Source organism: Mauremys mutica, chromosome 16 (genome assembly GCF_020497125.1).
Source record: "Mauremys mutica isolate MM-2020 ecotype Southern chromosome 16, ASM2049712v1, whole genome shotgun sequence".
NCBI lineage: Eukaryota > Metazoa > Chordata > Testudines > Geoemydidae > Mauremys > Mauremys mutica.
Window position 1 is genome coordinate 4,538,098 of NC_059087.1, and position 18,279 is coordinate 4,556,376.

The window sequence follows — 18,279 nt, forward strand, 5'->3', positions numbered from 1 at the left end:
GGAGCAGTGTAACCGGCACCTCCAGCTCTTCCGGCTGCACTGGAGACCAGCTAGCAGGGAGGATATTAGTGTGACCATGTCTTTGGTGACGAAACAAATCTGGAACATCTTTTGGGTGTCTCCAGAATACGAGGGCGGGAGCTGGGTGGATTTTCATAGCTGGGCAGGGGATGTATATCTTGAAGGCAGGAACAGGGAGTGTGTGGCTGTTTGGTCCAGGATTGTATGTCTTGCTTGGGTTTGGGGGTGGGAATGCATATCAGTGAGGGAAAGGATGGTTTATGAAGGTGCCTGTCTTAACGTCTCCCCTTGCTGAGCTTTGCCTGGGTGCCATATTAGGGGTGTTCAGGACATTCTGGGCTCGATTTGCTGCCCATGTACCGATTCTTTGTGCACTGCCACACTGGGAGTTCGGGGGCACAATTGGGATATCCTGGGGTCCGTAGTGCATGAAAAGGGGTGGCTAGCTGGGCCTGGAAAGGTCCACTGTTTTAGCAGTGCAGTGTTTATAGTAGAGGAGGGGTACTGGGGGAAGAGGCAGAATGCCAGGTCAGGAGGAAGTGGGGAAAGCAGGATGAGCACAGGGCAGACGGGCTGGTAGGGCACAGATTCATTAGAATCAGGAGGGAATCTAGGTTTCAGAAAGCTACGTCCACCCCCACTAAACCTGGGATCTGGCCACTGGATGGCTGGTGGGAGGCTTATGAAGTGCTTTGAAGATGACAAGTGCTGTGCTTGTGCTGAGTATTAGTGCCTGTGTGGAATGGCGCTGCCGTGTGAAAGTCTCCATTCTTGCTAGCCCCTTACCGCTAACCTGGGCCAAAGGGAAACTGGGAATGGGGTGGGGTCAAGATAGAGAGCTGTCAGGCTGATGAGCGCCCAGCAGAGGCGGGGGAGGGATCTTGGAGAGCCTTTTGGGCTGTTCTCTATCAAAGTGTCGTGACTGAAGGTCTGGCACAGGAAGGGAAGAACAGAGCACAATAATCTAAGTGGCAGCTAAAATACCAAGAAGTGGCTTGTCACTTCCTGTGTGTAAGAAGGAGAAAGTTTCCATTCCTTGACCCTGCTGGAACCATGCAACAAGCCAGCTGAGCTAAGCATAAATCTGACCACAGCAGAAAGCAAACCCTGCCGGCCTTTCGCCCACTTGGCCTGTATAGTTGTCGCTGCTATAAACAGAAGTGTCCTCCAGCCTGACACAACTTCTCAATAGCCACCTTCTGCCACCAGGTTACCCCAGTGGTCTTCAAATTCTGCTAATTAATTTGTATCAAATGTTCATCCCCAGTCAACTAATAATCTACAGGAAGGGTTCTGTGTGAATTCTCCTGAAGCTGCTTACACCTGTGAGTCCTTCCTATTTCATTCTTGCATTGCAAGTGCTGGGAACAGATTGTACAATGCTCCATATCAGCCACCTGCCTGGAGGCACTAAGACATTGTACCTTCTGTTCTTGGCCTCTGCAGGACATCCTTAATGCCACTGACCTTGAGAAATGTTCTTCATCCCAAACACGAAACTTACGAGCATCTTGAAACATGCCCAGGTGGTGAATCCTGGAGGGTGCGGGTGGCTCTATCCTGGTTTACAGCTTTCTGACTTAAATACCCCCTTAAAATGGAAGCAGACTTTCTGCATGTTGTACCCATGGTGTGGCTGCACAGATTGATACTGACGGTGCATCTGCAACCCATATGAAGTATGGGGGAGGTCTCTTTACTCTGGAGAATCTGCTTTTGTTGCTAGCACAGTAGGGTCTTGGTCTGTTACCAGGGCTCCTCGTCCTGCAGTAACACAATTAATGATGGAAGCAGAACATAGATCAAGTTTTTTCCTCTTCCTGAGAATAGAACTGGCTTCCCTTAGAACGATCCTTTGTTTTAAACCCCTCTGAACACTGTCCTGTGCACTCTGGTTGTGGGTTGGCTCTAAGGTCTGGTTACTGTTCTCCTTTAGGTTGTGATAATATAGTCATCATCTGGAATGTGGGAACAGGTGAAGCCCTTATAAACCTGGATGACATGCATCTGGACATGATTTACAATGTGAGCTGGAATCGCAACGGCAGCCTGATCTGTACAGCTTCTAAAGACAAAAAAGTCCGAGTGATTGACCCTAGGAAACAAGAAATCGTTGCTGTGAGTATGCTAAAAGCAGTGAAGTGTCAGTGCAGGAGATGCTTAGCAAAAGCATGTAGACAAACTCAATGTTTGTGTTTTGCTTAATGTGGTGAGAGATTTGCAAAGCCGGTGAAATGTTACAGGAAGCGTAGCAATGCTGAGGCACTCTGCCTAATTTTATTGGCATTTGTGCTTGAATTATCAACATTTTGGGCCCGATTTTTAAATCTGCACAAGGGTAATTTCTCGCGTAATTTTCAGGCAAAGTTGGGTACCTATAGATGCAGAGGGAGAGTTAGTGGCATAGCTGTCTATTTGCATGTGCTGTAGCTTGCTGAAATATCAGTTCGTTTTAATCTTGCTTTTAGAATGTGTAATTCTGCATGATAGGTGGCGCTGAAAGAAACCAACCGAACAGATGCTACTTCTCTTGTACATTAGTAATTATTTTTTCACCTGGAGCTTTGGGCAAGGACTGTATACCATCTGGTCAGCTTCTTGGGGCAGTGGTTCTATGCAACTCGACAAATAGAATTTGGGTTAATTCATCATGAATCAGGATTTCTCTTGAGTGCTGAATGTTTTTCTCTGCAAATCCATTTCAGGAGAAGGAGAGGGCCCATGAGGGAGCGCGGCCCATGAGAGCCATCTTCCTCTCCGATGGCAACGTCTTTACCACCGGCTTCAGCCGCATGAGTGAACGGCAGCTTGCCCTGTGGAACCCTGTATGTGCCCATCCAGCTTGTCCCTAGTTATAATGCTGTCATAAGTTACTGGCCAAGACAGCCTGCTAGTTACCGCAACGGTTACATTTTATTAGTGAGATTATATTCCCCTGCTCCTTAGCTCTCTAATCCTGCCCCTACATGTCACAGCCGAGGACAGCGCCAACCTGTTTAGGCCCCAAATTTGTATCTGTAAAGGAAATTGACTCTTGTATAATCTCCTTGGAGGAAGTCTCCTGTGTCTTCCCAAGAACAGTGAAGGCATAACAGCAGCTAAATATTCAAAACGGCATTTATTATTGAACAGATCAGAAAATATATGCAAAGCAGTGGTGTCCTAGAACAAGCCAGCCAAGCCAAACGTAAATCTGACCAAAGCAAAAAGCAGATCCTGCAGGCCTTCCGAGAGGGCCTCTGCCATGTGCCAACACAGTGTGGTACCTAGCTGTGACATGGTCTGTTGCTTAGATTGTGCAATAGACTTAGTACCATGATTGTGTCTCTAATCTCTTCCTTAACTTGGCGTGTGTCTGGGGGGACCTGTTAAAAACAGCTTTTGATAGCAGGTCCTCAGAAAACCAGTGTTCTCTCAAACAATGACCGTGCATGCTACAATGTAAGGTCCGTCAGAGAAGTGAAATTGCTGTTGGTCATTCCCCTAAACAGTAGGAATCACCAAGGATTTAGCTAATGAATTTACTGGGGATTTCTGTTCTCTAATGATCTGATACAAATCTCATTTGCAGAAAAATATGGACGAGCCAATAGCCCTGCACGAAATGGACACCAGCAATGGGGTGCTGCTTCCATTCTATGACCCGGACACCAATATCATTTACTTGTGTGGCAAGGTAAGGAGCAGCTTCCAAGAGGAGCGAAGTGGTTGTGCAGCAGTTTGCTTGTGAGAGCCTGTTGAGATAATGAACCTTGATTACACTGGACATCTGTTTTATGATAGCCATGCTAATAGGTCTGTCTGAATGACAGGGGGAGGGATAGCTCAGTGATTTGAGCATTGGCCTGCTAAACCCAGGGTTGTGAGCTCAGTCCTTGAGGGGGCCATTTAGGGAACTGGGGATTGGTCCTGCTTTGAGCAGGGGGCAGGACTAGATGACCTCCTGAGGTCCCTTCCCTGATATTCTATGATTCTATGAATGCAGCAGCAGTAGACTGATAATGACTAAGCAGGCTGAGATGAGGCCATTAGCCTGATGATCAGTGAAAATTTCAGCTGGAGAAAATTAACTATAAAATGTACATTACTCATGGGGCAATTGTTTCTGATGCTTCTCTCCTTTTATGTGATGCTTTTTGAAGGTCATATTGTTACGAGATATTCCCTTCGCCTCCCATGTAATGGAAATGCCTGCTTTTTGTGTAAAGGACATGGGGCCTCGTTAGGAAGGGAGCCCCTCCACGTCCTAAGCACAGTATCCCAGGGCCAAGAGGGGATCCCAGGGCCATGGAATAATCACCACCCCTTTCATTCTCCTCCTTCTTTTTTCCCTGCAGGGTGACAGCAGCATTCGCTACTTTGAGATCACAGATGAATCCCCATATGTCCACTACCTCAACACCTTCAGCAGCAAAGAACCGCAGAGGGGGATGGGGTTCATGCCAAAGAGGGGGCTGGATGTGAACAAGTGTGAAATCGCCAGGTAACGAAGTGCTGAGCGGCTGGCACGTGGATGTGAGCAGCACGGCTAATCGGGCTAGCCCATTTATATTCCTGCTTTCGGTGCACATCCTGGGCCGTGCCAGCCAGGTTCATGTAGTACAAAGCAAAACAACCTCACACAAGCAAGAGATGCATTTGGTACAAGAACTGAAGGAGGTGGGAGCACTTAAAAGCTCAATTCCATGTGTGATCTGAGACAGTGACACAAATAACGACTGATTTAGAGACCGCTCACTCGTGTTCCGTCAGGATTTCTGTAGTACCCTTCGCTCCCTGTGACAAGTGCTGATATTTCTGCTAGGGATAATATGGTCTGAACTGAAAGTGAGTCAGTGTTTGAGTTAGACTGTAACAGACTGATGGACAGTATCTAACACAGCAAGCTGCCGGAATCAGCTTTGCTAAAACCAAGTGTGTTCCATCGAGGCAGTTCTGCTCTATACTGGGTCAGACGTAAGCCTGGTTTACTACAGGGTTAATATTAAAGGGATATCTCTCTGATAGTCTAGCATTAATCTCCTTCCAGGCTGTACAGTGCTGCTTCATAAACTTAGATTAGAAACAATTTCGGACTCTTGGAGAATAGTACAGCAGCATTGGCTTAACCAAAGATTGCTGACATGGCTGAAACCTGCCAGCGAAAGCCATGCCAGATAAACATCCCACGGTAAGGAGGAGGCACCTACCATAACCGTTTAATTGGTGGTTGTCTTCTAGCTCAAAATACGAGTAGAGGTGGAAGACTGGTGTGGAGATAGGCCGTGTAATGCAGCAGCCTGGTGGCCAGAGATGCAGTGTGTGTAGCCTATATTTGTATAGTGCTCATCACCATAGTCTCAGCAGCGATCTATGACATACTGAGAGCATCCTCAGGCCAAACTGGAGAGACTACCTAAAGAACCTTGTTTCCATGCGCTGTTCTCTTCGCCCGTCAGTCTACCCAGTTGTTAAAGGTATAGAAGCACTGGAGCACAAAGCTGGGTAGTTTTCACCAGCCTTTAGAAAAGCCCCTTCAACTGCTGGGTGTAATATGGGGGGGAGGGAATTATCCAGCTGAAACCTCTTAATCATTTTCTCTTTACTGTCTCTTCCCCTGCCCCTTGATCACTAGTATCCATTTGGGTGAACAGGAATCAAGCCCAGCTTTCATGTGCCGACTGGCATTTGCTCCCACTAAGTTGTGCTTTTTCTTTTCGAAAGATTCTTCAAACTTCACGAGCGGAAGTGCGAGCCCATTATCATGACTGTCCCCCGAAAGGTGAGGTGCTGCCTGCAGTGAAAGTTATATAGCGCCTTCCAGCCCAAAGCATGTTACTAATTAATTCCTTCTGACTTCTAGTCTGACCTTTTCCAAGATGACCTGTATCCCGATACGGCTGGTCCTGAAGCAGCTCTGGAAGCTGAAGAGTGGTTTGAGGGGAAGAACGCTGATCCCATTCTCATTTCTTTGAAACATGGGTACATTCCAGGCAAAAACAGGGACCTCAAGGTGGTCAAAAAGAACATATTGGACAACAAGCCTGCAGCAAACAAGAAAAGCGATCTCATTAACACCCCAAAGAAAGCAGCAGACACATCAAATATTGTGAGTAACATCTCACAGGCCATCAGGGAGTGGCGCTGGAGTCCCAGGCAGGGGGGCTCTACCCTCTGAATCAGTAAAAAACCAAATGCCCTCATTACACTGGGCCCATCCCTGTAGTAACAGCCTAGCTAGCTACCATGGACTTAGGGCCCAGGGGCTGCTAGGGGGTGTGGCTCTCGAGACAAGAGGTAAGTCTAAGGTCACTTGTAGCTATTGAAGTGCCCTGTGAACCTTTTGCACAAATGTGTGTTAGGCCTGGTGATCTGGCCACACACGTATGTGGGAGATTTACATTCCCTCAGCCCAGTTCCCTCACAGAGCTGCACTGAGAGGAATGGTTTTGTGCTGCTAGGCAGTGGCAGAGTTTGAAATGGCTTGTGACACTAAAAGTCCTGCTCTCACACTGGGAACTCGTTCCCATAGGAATCTGACTTACGTTTGTAATTCAAAGAAAGCAGCTGGTTAACAGAGGAAGTTTGGATCCTAATTCATGAGCCCATCATTTGTCTAAAACCAAACACAACAAATCAGACAAGAGTGGACTGCTGAGAAGGAGGGTGTGAAATGCCCTGTGGGCTGGCTTTACTGGCTGACAGGTGCTCTAATAGTGTTGGTTATAAGAGCAGATTCAGTGCATCAGGCCATTGAACTGGTGGCTATTAATAAAGGGGAATATAAACTCCTTTAAAAAGCAAACCCTGGCTCAGTGTACCCTTTAAATTTGCACTAACTTCATAGAAATGCTGCTGGTTGCTGTGCCATTAGCATGTTACCCTGTGTCAGAAGCAGGGGCAGCTCCAGGCCCCAGCACACCAAGCGCGTGCTTGGGGCGGCATGCCGCGGGGGGCGCTCTGCCGGTCGCCGGGAGGGCGGCAGGCGGCTCCGGTGGACCTCCCGCAGGCGTGCCTGTGGAGGGTCCGCTGGTCCCGCGGCTTCGGTGGAGCATCCGCAGGCACGCCTGCGGGAGGTCCACCGGAGCCGCGGGACCAGCGGACCCTCCGCAGGCATGTCTGCGGGAGGTCCACCAGAGCCGCGGGACAGGCGATCGGCAGAGCACCCCCTGCGGCGTGCCGCCCTGCTTGGTGCGGCGAAATTGCTAGAGCCGCCCCTGGTCAGAAGCTTCATGTTAGCACTCAAGAGCACATGATTCCCAGCCATCTCAGCTGGTTTATCTGTAAGAATCTCCCCTTGAAATCCCTTTGTGCTGGAACATGTTTGCTTTGGAAACCTCCAACTTCAATATGCAGAATTGCTCCTTCTGGCCAAGTTTTAATGAATTCTGGTTTTGTTTTTTGTTTGGTTCCAGCAAAACGAAGCCAAATTGGATGAGATTTTGAAAGAGCTTAAATCTATAAAAGACACAATCTCCAATCAAGATGAGCGCATTTCCAAGTTAGAACAGCAGATGGCGAAGATGACGGTTTGAGAGCAAAGGGAGCAGAACTTTAAGCTGGAGCAGGGCTGGGGAGGCACTGCCATTCAAGAAGACATTCCATTTCAGAAGTTGTCGAGCAGCAGCGTGCAGCATTCCAATAAGAACTTTATTATTCTCCTAAATTAACTTCAGCGAAAGCCGATGATTAAAAGCCAAGCTTTTTAGTGAAAGATTTTTCTGATGTTTTAATGTGTTACGTGACTTGGTCAAAATTAAGTCAAAAGAATAAGTGCTACTTTTACAATTTGTTTCCAGATGTTATGAATTTTTGAAAACAAACTATTCTGACTTTCAGTGTTGTGCCCAATTATCCTTTTATAGAATTAGGGACCAACGCCACATTGTTCTTAACCATTTTTTTTAAAGTTGCCAAAAAAAAAGAAGTAGCCTTTTATTTTTCCTATTTGGCACTTTGCAGTATTTGTTTTTTAAATCTAAAGGGACAGCACTGTGTGTGTGTGTGTGTGTGTGTGTGTGTAGAGATTGGAGTATGGCTGTGCATGTGTGTGTTTATACTGTGTAAAGAACAAAATGAAGCTGTTTTGTATAAATCTTCATCTTTGAATAATCTGATCAGTTCCATTTGCAGTGTGGACAAGGCAGTTATAGACCCCCCTCCCATAAACCCATGTGAGTTGACTTTACTGCCTTTTTAACAGTGGCCCAGTCACCATTAGCACCTAGCTAAACAACTTGGTTGTGAGTGAAGTGACTCATGTCACCCATAACTCTCTTCCCTTTCTACATTCGAGAGACTGAATCCTTGTCCTGGAGTCATGCTGTCCTCATTCCAACACCCTGTGCTTGGATTAGCCTAACGTGGTCAGAATGGGCATTTTGTTTTTTAAAGGCCAAATACTTTTTACACAGCAGACGTTCATTCTGTTTATCAGTTAACATAAGGTGTAAGGGTGCGCAGCGAAATAGCTAAGACGAATGCCCAGAATTCTGATTTGCAAGCCAGCGGGACATGAGCACGTAGCCAAGTTTTCCATTATGTCTATTCCAGTCCTTTGCCTAGCTGTAAATGTGTGTGTCTGCATTAAATGCTGCAAGACCAGGCTCCTTTGCTCATAAAGAAGCTATTAAATTTGTGAGCTTAAACTCTTTTTGCCCCCGTTTTTGATGCTGAGAAGTTCCAGCCCCAATATGGCTTTCAGAGCAGCATTAGAAACAGTTGGGTAACTTTACAATGACAGGTCTCCAAAAACAAAAAACGTTCTCCCTCTGTCTCTCTCTCCTGGTAACCCTACCAGCTATAGTAAAATCCTATCCCAGGGAACACAAGATTTCCTGAAATATAAGTGACCTTTATCTCCAGTCCCATTGCAGTCCTAGCTTTTCTGCCTTGATCTCAGACACCTTTGAGATCCTCAGGTGAAAGACTCGGTGTAAGTGCATGTTAATCCAAAGCCAACATCCTGACTTGGGTGTGGGGCTCCGAGTGTCCAGTGACTGCCTCAGCCCGGTGAATGTCTGCTTACCGTGAGGGTCTGCGTTATGAGAGGGAGCGGTGTTTGGCAAGCCAGCGGGACATGAGCACAGCGGGACAGCTTCCCAGGTGGGCCCTGATCAGGCTTGCAAAGGATTTACCTGCAGGGGTGAGAGCTTCAGCACCTGTTGAGCAGAGGGTGCTAGACCTCTGGTAGTCTGCACAGTTTGTTGTGATGCGTGTTGAACTTGGGTTGAGCCCCACCCGGGCCAGGACAACTTATCTTGACACCGGGGGAGAGGCTGATCAACCACAAGTGCAGTTAAAACCTGTCTGGGGGCCAGAGCAGTGAACCAGCTGATAAGCCTAAAATACCCTTTTCCATCTGAGGTTTGATCCTTGAATTGCCTCACTACAGCTTAATATATATGTGCATGCGCATATGCCTGTCAGACACACGCACACGAGAACTGCTTTCCCAATGAACTGGGGAAGTGCCAGACGAGAGGCTGCCTTTGCACGGGGCAGGTTCGCATTCCTTCATCTGGGCACAGGAGTGAGCGCTGAATTTCTCTTCCAGTAGTTTAGCTAGAATTTCTCAAGTTCTCCATTTTCTTGTACACCTCTACCCTGATATAACGCTGTCCTCGGGAGCCAAAAAAATCTTACTGTTATAGGTGAAACCGCATTATATTGCATTTGCTTTGATCTGCCGGAGTGTGCAGCCCCCTTTTCCCCCCCGGAGCGCCGCTTTACCGCATTATATCCAAATGCATGTTATATCAGGTCACGTTATATCGGGGTAGAGGTGTATTTGCATGTTCAAAACTTACAATGAAGGAGTCTCTTGTTCTGGAAGATGTGAGTGTTTCTGACCTAAGGTGAAATCGTACCATTGGGACAGTTAAGTGAACTTTTAGCAGGTGAAGCGTAAGAACTGATGAGAGAGAACAGAAAACGTGTACAGTGTCACAGGATGAAAGCTTCATAAAACTAGCTCTGGGTTATTTCAGACCGTGAGCCAATGTTCTTGGGGTTGTGCGTTGAAAATTGAGTTTGCAGCCTAGACAATTCTGGGGTATTTGAATGTTTGGTGTTTTTTGTACTGCGATCAATGGCTGATGGGGTGGGGTGAATTTTGGCAAACAAAACCCAGTTCTCCCTGGGTAGTGATCTCCTTGTTAATTTGTGTGTGTGGCATCAAGTCTGTGTGCTGAGGGTCTTTGTTTTTCTAATCAGAGGGAATGAAGTTTCTGAAATGCCAGATTTAACTGCCCAACCAACACTGTTGTAAGGTAGAGTGATGGTTTAAAGAGAAGGGGGCAGGGGAAAGTCCTCCTTGATCTTTTAGTTTATAGCTTGTATTTTATTTAAATGAACTGATGATGCCTAGCCAGGCTCAAACGGAGTCAGTGCCTGAAGCTTTTTTTAGCCGTGATATCCCAGAAGAGAACCAGCGAAGTATTTGAGAGATGCGCTCTTATAGAGCGGCCATAGTATCCTGTCCAAATATTTGCTTCCATTTTCAAAGATAAAATCATTGATTACAACGTTCCATTGTCTGTTGTTTTTCTTTGACACCTTGTTCCCGTGGCATTCTGTGCTGCTTAATTACATTAGAACGAGTGTCAGCGACCTGAGCAGGTAGGTAGCAGCCAATGTTTAATTTCTTGCTGGGGATTAAGATTTTTGTAGATTAGCATAGGATACAACAGTCTAGACATAAAATAGGGTGAAACTTTAAAAAAATGTGCCTGAGTCTCGTCTTCAAAAGTGACGTAGGCACTTAATCAAAGTCCTTGTGACTTGCAATGAGGCTTAGGCACGTTTGAAAATATTACCTGCCGCCATTTATCAGAGAATCACGTCCTTTCTTAAGTTTGACATTCTTGGAAACAAGCCCAGAACTCACAAACTTTTTTTGTATTTTCACTTATGTCAAACATTCCCTTTCTCCAAGTAGGCTGCTAAGGCCTTTCATTTCTAGTCAACGTCCAGCTTTGCAGAACTGACACTTCTCGAAAGGAGCTTTGCCCTCCAGCATCTTTCTGTGGGTAGGTGGCTGAAGCGTGGGTAATGGAGCCTGGAGCTGTTCACCTCCAGCTTGCTAATTTGAATCCAAGACACATCATCAGTGACTGAAAATTGTATCCGTCCCACAGCTGTTTAAAGGCTTTTGTGAAATGGCTTGTTTCTCAATCCAGTTCCTAGCAGAAAATGTGTGTGTACACCACACATCCTGCCACCCCATGATGGCATACAGCCCTTGTAATGGTGGCTCTCTGGAATGCAGAGTACACACAATGGTAGCGCCGCATAGGGATTCTTACACTGTGCACATTGTGTAGGCAGGGCTCTAGGGCTGCCACTCCCCCAGCACCTTTCCGATACTTTATCAAAGGAAAGTTAAAATAGAAGTGGCGCTCCTTGCTGGTAGTTACTTGGGGGATGAGAAGAGACGTGTAATGTCTTCCCCATGGAGTCCATCTTCCTTCAGTTTCTTTGTGCCTGACGTGGCTTGGCACCTGTCTGCCGGCAGACCGTCTGCAGAGCCTGGCCACTCTGCTGTGTGATTTGCTGGAGGGGCCATCTTTACAATCTGCAGCGATTGAGAAGCTGCCCGGCCTCGAGGATTTGGGGCAAGAGGCTGTTTAGAAAAAACCATGTTCTAACTTCTTAATAGTCCCGTACAAACCTGGACCGGGTGGAGACAAATCAAAGGTGGTAAATTCTGTAATTCTACAGGGTAAGACTGGGGTGACTGTTTTACAAGCTTTACAAATATATGGATTTGGGTTATCCAGCCACATGGCAGAGTCATATATTGTCAGGTGACCCTCAGCTCCTTTTGTCCTCCCCCAGGCTGTTGCAGCTGGGTGGGAGAAGCATTCAGCCAGCTGTACTGGGTGAAACCTCAGCCAGTCTCCATGCTCCAGGGTTTGCCTGTGCCAGCTGAGACTGTGGTGTCTAGTCTAAGTTTGATCCAAGGCAACGTTTCTCCGTTTGTGCCAGTGGGCCCCGCTTCTCCCCACTCTCACCAGCCAATTTCACTCCAGCCAAGCTGTTGGCTTCCCCAAAGTTCAGCTGCAAATTTAAACTTTCCCATGTGGCAGTTTCCTGACTGAGCTGAAAAGCCAGGTTGAGCGAGGGGGTAGAATCCAACCTGACCCTGCATGCTGCTGTCATGTCTTTCGCCACACCACTCTGCAGAGCTCAACAGATGCCTGAGAGCGTGATCCTTAGTAGGGCTGTTAACTCACGCGATTAACTCAAAAAAATTAATCACGATTAAAAACATTAATTGGGATTAATCAGTTTTAATTGCACTGTTATCAACTGAAATTTAAATGTTTTGGATGTTTTTCTTCATTTTCATATATATTGTATTCTGTGTTGTAATTGAAATAAAGTGTATTTTTTATTACAAATATTTGCACTGTAAAAATGATAAAAGAAATAGTATTTTTCAGTTCACCTCATACAAGTGCTGTAGTGCAATCTTTGTTGTGAAAGTGCAACCTACAAATGTAGATTTTTTTTGTTACATAACTGCACTCAAACAAAACAATGTAAAACTTCAGAGCCTACACGTCCACTCAGTCCTACTTCTTGTTCAGCCAATCGCTGACAAACATGTTAGTTTATATCTATGGGGGATAATGCTGCCGCCTTCTTATTTACAATGTCACCAGAGTGTGAGAAAAGAAGTTTGCATGGGACTTTTTTAGCTGGCATTGCAAGGTATTTACATGCCAGATATGCTAAACATTCGTATGCCCCTTTATGCTTCAGCCACCACTCCAGAGAACATACTTCCATGCTAATGACTTGTTAAAAAAAATAAATAAATTTGTTAATTAAATTTGTGACTAAACTCCTTGGGGGAGAATTGCATGTCCCCTGCTCTGTTTTACCTGCATTCTGCCATGTCTTTCATGTTATAGCAGTCTCAGAACCCAGCACACGTTCATTTTAAGAACACTTTCACTGCAGATTTGACAAAACACAAAAGGTACCAATGTGAGATTTCTAAAGATAGCTACAACACTCAACCCAAAGTTTAAGAATCTGAAGTGCCTTCCAAAGTCAGAGGGACGAGATGTGGAGCATGCTTTCAGAAGTCTTAAAAGAGCAACACTCCAGTGCAGAAACTACAGAACCCGAACCACCAAAAAAGAAAATCAACCTGCTGCTGATGGCATCTGACTCAGATGATGAAAATGAACATGCGTTGGCCCGCACTGCTTTGGATTGTTGTTGAGCAGAACCCATCATGAGCATAGATGCATGTCCCCTGGAATGGTGGTTGAAGCATGAAGGGACATATGAATCTTTAGCACATCTGGCACATAAATATCTTGTGATTCCTGTTCTCGCTTTCAGGTGACATTGTAAACAAGAAGCAGGCAGCATTATCTCCTGCAAATGTCAACAAACTTGTTTGTCTGAGCGACTGGCTGAAAAAAAAGTAAGACTGAGTGAACATAACAGGTTCTAAAATTTCACATTGTCTTATTTTTCAATGCAGTTATATTTTGTACATAATTCTACATTTGTAAGTTCAACTTTCATGATAGATTTCACTACAGTACTTGTATTAGGTGTATTGAAAATACTATTTTTTTTTACAGTGCAAATACTTGTAATTAAATATAAAGTGAGCACTGTGCACTTTGTGTTGTAATTAAAATCAGTATATTTGAAAATGTAGAGAACATCAAAAAATATTTCATGTTCTATATTATTGTTTAACAGTGCGATTAATCACAATTTTTTGAATCGCTTGACAGCCCTAATTCTTAGACTTACTGTGCCAAGAGATGGAGGAAACTGCTCCCCTTTAACAGGACCAGAATCTATGCCAATGGGCTTAGCTTTTCCCACGCATTGGCCCTGCCAAGGTGCCATGCCTCAGTTGTTCCCCTCCGAATATTCATCGCCACTGAGCAAAATCCACTTGTGGCAAAAACCTATTTTTGGAAGCACATATCTCTGGGAAACTGTTTCCGTAGATACCAGAAGCACTCCTGGGATCTGTCTTGTTTCATGTGTGGGTTTGCATGTCATGGTGGAGCACTTACCACAAGGGAGCTGCTCAAATTCGGTGGTGATGGGCATGGTACAGGGACCTAGATAGATGGCTGCCATGGTGGGAAGATGGACCCTGAACCTCACAGGTGCAACTGGCCTGGTAAATTACCTGATCAGAATTACGCATATCGATACAGTTGTAAACATAAAACATTCCAGGGATGAGAGTGGGTGGAACCAGCCCACTGGGATTTCCCCCCGTTCCCTCCCCTTCTTGTCCAGGAGTCTCCTGAGAGAAGAGGCTGGGAGAGAAAGCCAAGCCCATTTTGGATGTGAAGGGCCCAACAACGTCCCTTTAATTGATGTGAGCTGCACGGTGTTTTTCCATTCACACAGTCTCCACTGTCATACTGCTGGCTGAGCTGGATTGGTGAGGCCTTCCAAAGGTGGAGGAGGCCCCGAGGTCGGCGGAAAAGTGAGTGTGAGGAGAAAGGAGAACAGACTCAGCCCTGGCTGGTTTTTGTTGCGCAGAGCTGGGACGTGATGTGCTGTTCACTACCTGTTTCCCAATTTAAATCTGTTTGAAATTTACCACAGGGAGAAGAGAAACCAGCCGCAGTCAAAGTTCAAGGCTGGGGTTGGAAGTTGTGGGGCTAGATCTCCGTGTTGGCTATGAAAATCTCAAAGGAAAAGTCTACAACAGGGAGCCAATTGTGTATATTTTGGGATGGCAGCTGCCATTTAGCAAACACACTGGCACTCATTGCTGGCTCTGTTCTCCAAGGACTGTGGAATTTACAGTAAGTTGCAGCAAAGCATTTCACAACTCTGTCTGCTCACTTCCTCCACTTGGATACCCTGAGCCAGCCTTGTGTTGCAACTGTCAGCGCTGCTGACTCGTAAAGGCCTGTGTCCCTCCCAGGTTGGAGAACGATGCACCAGGGACAATATGGAGCCTTGTTAACGCTGGACACTTATTCCTCGTTTGTGCAGAACCCCAAATTCTCTAAAGCAGAGGCATGTCCTCTTTCACTGGGGCAGCTGTTCCCCAGGAGCTTGGCCTCTGCACAGCTGCGCCGTATCTGGCGGGCTTAAGTTTCACACTAGGTAAATCCTGGGTGGGTAGAAGGAATTCAGAAACTAATGGGAAATCTGTCCACAGCTGTGTCCTGCTGTGGTAAGCTAGGGGTCTGGACTCCCGGGTTCTGTTTCGGGCTGTGCCACAGCCATGGGCACTTGGTGTCTGTGTGTCAGTGCCAGCCTTTGATGCCTCCATCGCTGAAGCTCTGAGTGAGAATGTCGGCAGAGGGTGTTGAGCTAGTCAGGGGGGAGAGAGGGTAGAAAGGCCAAGGGTCGTCGTAAGGAAGTTGGTGCATGCAGAGGCTGCTCGGGAAGAACTACTGCCATGGCAATGTCAGGCTGGAAGTGACCTCGAAGTCATGTCCAGCCCCCTGTGCTGAGGCAAGACCACGGAAACCTAGACCAGTCCTGACAGGTGTTTGTCCAGCCTGTTCTTAAACACCTCCATTGACAGCGATTCCACAACCTCCCCTGGATGCCTGTTCCAGAACTTAGCTAGCCTTATAGTAAGAAAGTGTTTCCTAATATCTAACCTAAATCTCCCTCGTTGCAGATTAAGTCCATCACTTCTTGTCCTATCGTCAGAGCCCATGACATAACTGAAGGTTGTTCTCGGGTCCCCGCCTCAGTCCACTTTTCTCAAGACTTAAACATGCCCAGTTTTTTACCTTTCCTCATTGGGCAGGTTTTCTAACCTTTGATCATTTTTGTTGCTCTCTCCTGGACTCTCTCCAGCTTGTCCACATTTTTCCTAAAGTGTGGTGCCCAGAATTGGACACAGTGCTCCAAGTGAGGTGAGGGCAGAGCAGGACAGTTGTGTGTCTTACATACAACACTCCTGTTAATGCACCCCAGAGTGAGGTTAGCCTTTTTCACAACTGCATCACGCTGCTGACTCATACTCGATTTGTGATCTGCTATAACCCCCAGATCCTTTTCAGCAGTAGCACCACCTGCCCAGCTAGTCCTTATTTTGTAGTTGTGCATTTGATTTTTCCCTCCTAAGTGAAGTACTTTGTACTTGTCTTCATTAAATTTCATCTTATTGATTTCAGACCAATTCTCAGATTTTGTCTTGGTCATTTTGAATTCTGATTCTGCCCTTCAAAGTGCTTGCAACCCTTCCCAGCTTGGTGTCATTTGCAAATTTTATGAGCATGTGCTTCATTCCATTAGCCAAGTCATTAATGAAACTATTGAATAGTGCCAGACTCAAACCCTGTGGGACCCCACTGTTCAGTACCTGGTCACCATTAACCTTTATAGAGAAGACTGAAGCAAAATATGCATTAAGTACCTCAGCCTTCTTGATGTCATCAGTTATTAGCTCTCCTTCCCTTGGAAGTAGACGACCTACCTTCTCCATGGTATTTCTCTTGCTCCTAATGTATTTAAAGAACCTCTTCTAATTGCCTTTTATGTTCCCTGCAAGCTGTAACTCATTTTGTGCCTTAGCCTTTCTGGTTTTGTCTGACATGCAAAGCTTTGATTAAATGTGAAACAACTTGATTTGACCCAAACGTAATTTTGGGAAGTGATGTATGGGAACTTCTTAAAGTTCCATCAGGAGCTACATTCTCCCTGCCTGCTTCATGTATTGCATTGGAAATGTCCCCCAAAGCTGGATTTGTTTCTGGATTAGCATGGCAACTAGCTGTGACCTTCCCTCATCTTTTTCTTGCCAACTTGCTGTTTGCTTCTGCTGTTGTGATGTGGTTAAATAGACTGTTTAGAACAGTCAAAACCAGAGAGCCTCTCCCAACTAATAAACTGCTGATTATCTCTCCACTGTGTTTGCCTCAGATGTGAGAAAGGCAACACCCAAGCAGATCTGATCTTCCCCCATCATTATAGTAGCTGCGTTAGCCATGCCAGTTTTTTATGGTGCATATCCCCCTGCCTCCCCGCCGAAAACCCCAACCTCAAAATACCAATAACACCAATCCAGCCCTCCAGTCTTCCCAAGAGGGTAACTAGGGTGATTAGACAGCAAGTGTGAAAAATTGGGGTGGGGGGTAATAGGCGTCTATGTAAGAGACAGCCCTGAACATCAGGACTGTCCCTATAAAATCGGGACATCTGGTCACCTAAGGGCGATGTGGGGTGCTCCGTACGGGAAGTGAGCTTTGGAAGATCTCCTTTTCTGATGTGTATAGATCTGCCCCTTCCAGCAGCAGTGGGGTGGTACATGCCGGACTTGTGATCAGTATGGAAACCATTTTTTTTTTTAGATATTCTAAAAAGAAAGCCCTCCAAACAGGCCACTTCTAAATGCAGTGCTGTTTGCTGCCCTGCCCCCTGCAGGGAATTCCATGCACCCAGCTACTGCCACCATTTTTGGCCTCACTTTCAAACCTATTAAGATTCCCAATTTCCCAGCTTCCTCGTTTCCTGCAAGTTCCCGCTGCTGAGGGTGAATGTTACTAATTGTGCAATCTAGGTCCCACCCCCCAGGCAAATGCAGCGTTTTCCTAGCTGCTCTCCAGGACTGTCCCCTTTCCCCACTTTTCTGCTCTGAGTAACGTGGGAAGGGCCCCATTGTGCTCGATGCAGCGTCCGCATGGTCCCTGTGTGGGGAAGTACAGTAACAGCCTCAGGTTACAGATGGTGAAGAGGGAGGGAAAGGGACTTGCCAAAGGTCACACACTGTGTCTGTGGCAGATCCCCTCCCAGTTCCAGCCTCAACCGCACTCTTGTTGGTCCGATCTCAGCAACAGCTTTAACTCTAGCTCGTCCCTGGCCTCAGCCTTCCCCCGAGCCCTGGGAAATCCTCGGCTTTGTGCCGCAGTAACTGAGCGGGGCATGCACAGAAGGAGCCTGGTGCTGCATTGTTGTATTCGCTGGTGCTGAAGCACCTTCCAAACATGCCCGGATTTCAGTTCCTCCTTCAGCTTGGGGATGGCGCTGCTGGTCCAGCCTCAGACGTGTGAAGTCAGGGCCAAATGAGGAAGGTGGGTGTGGAGTGGGGAAGGGATGGCACCGCCTGTGTCCTTACCAGCTCCTGCTGTTCCAGCCAGCTGCCGAGATCCTGCTACAACAACGAGGAGACCCAAACAAGTCACTTTCCTCCTCTGGACAAAGGGCAAATTCCCTGCCCCCAGGGGAGTGCTGCAGAGAGACGCTGGCTTCATGTGAGAGGAAGGTGTCAACTGCCCCCCTAGCTCTGAGCACGGACACGTCCGTATTCCACAG

The 18,279-nt window shown here is 46.6% G+C and overlaps 1 protein-coding gene across 4 annotated transcripts in view; it reads left to right on the forward strand.

The window, feature by feature from the left end:
- Positions 1 to 10,523, forward strand: part of CORO1C (coronin 1C) — a 79,520-nt gene extending 68,997 nt beyond the window's left edge. For all 4 annotated transcript variants that reach the window (XM_044990182.1, XM_044990180.1, XM_044990181.1 and 1 more), the window contains exons 5-11: positions 1,958 to 2,139; positions 2,727 to 2,846; positions 3,593 to 3,697; positions 4,359 to 4,504; positions 5,725 to 5,782; positions 5,864 to 6,109; positions 7,416 to 10,523. In XM_044990182.1, coding sequence (XP_044846117.1) covers positions 1,958 to 2,139; positions 2,727 to 2,846; positions 3,593 to 3,697; positions 4,359 to 4,504; positions 5,725 to 5,782; positions 5,864 to 6,109; positions 7,416 to 7,535 — 977 coding nt within the window. In that variant the 3' untranslated portion in view covers positions 7,536 to 10,523. The remainder of the gene's footprint in view (positions 1 to 1,957; positions 2,140 to 2,726; positions 2,847 to 3,592; positions 3,698 to 4,358; positions 4,505 to 5,724; positions 5,783 to 5,863; positions 6,110 to 7,415) is intronic.
- Positions 10,524 to 18,279: the final 7,756 nt, after the last annotated feature.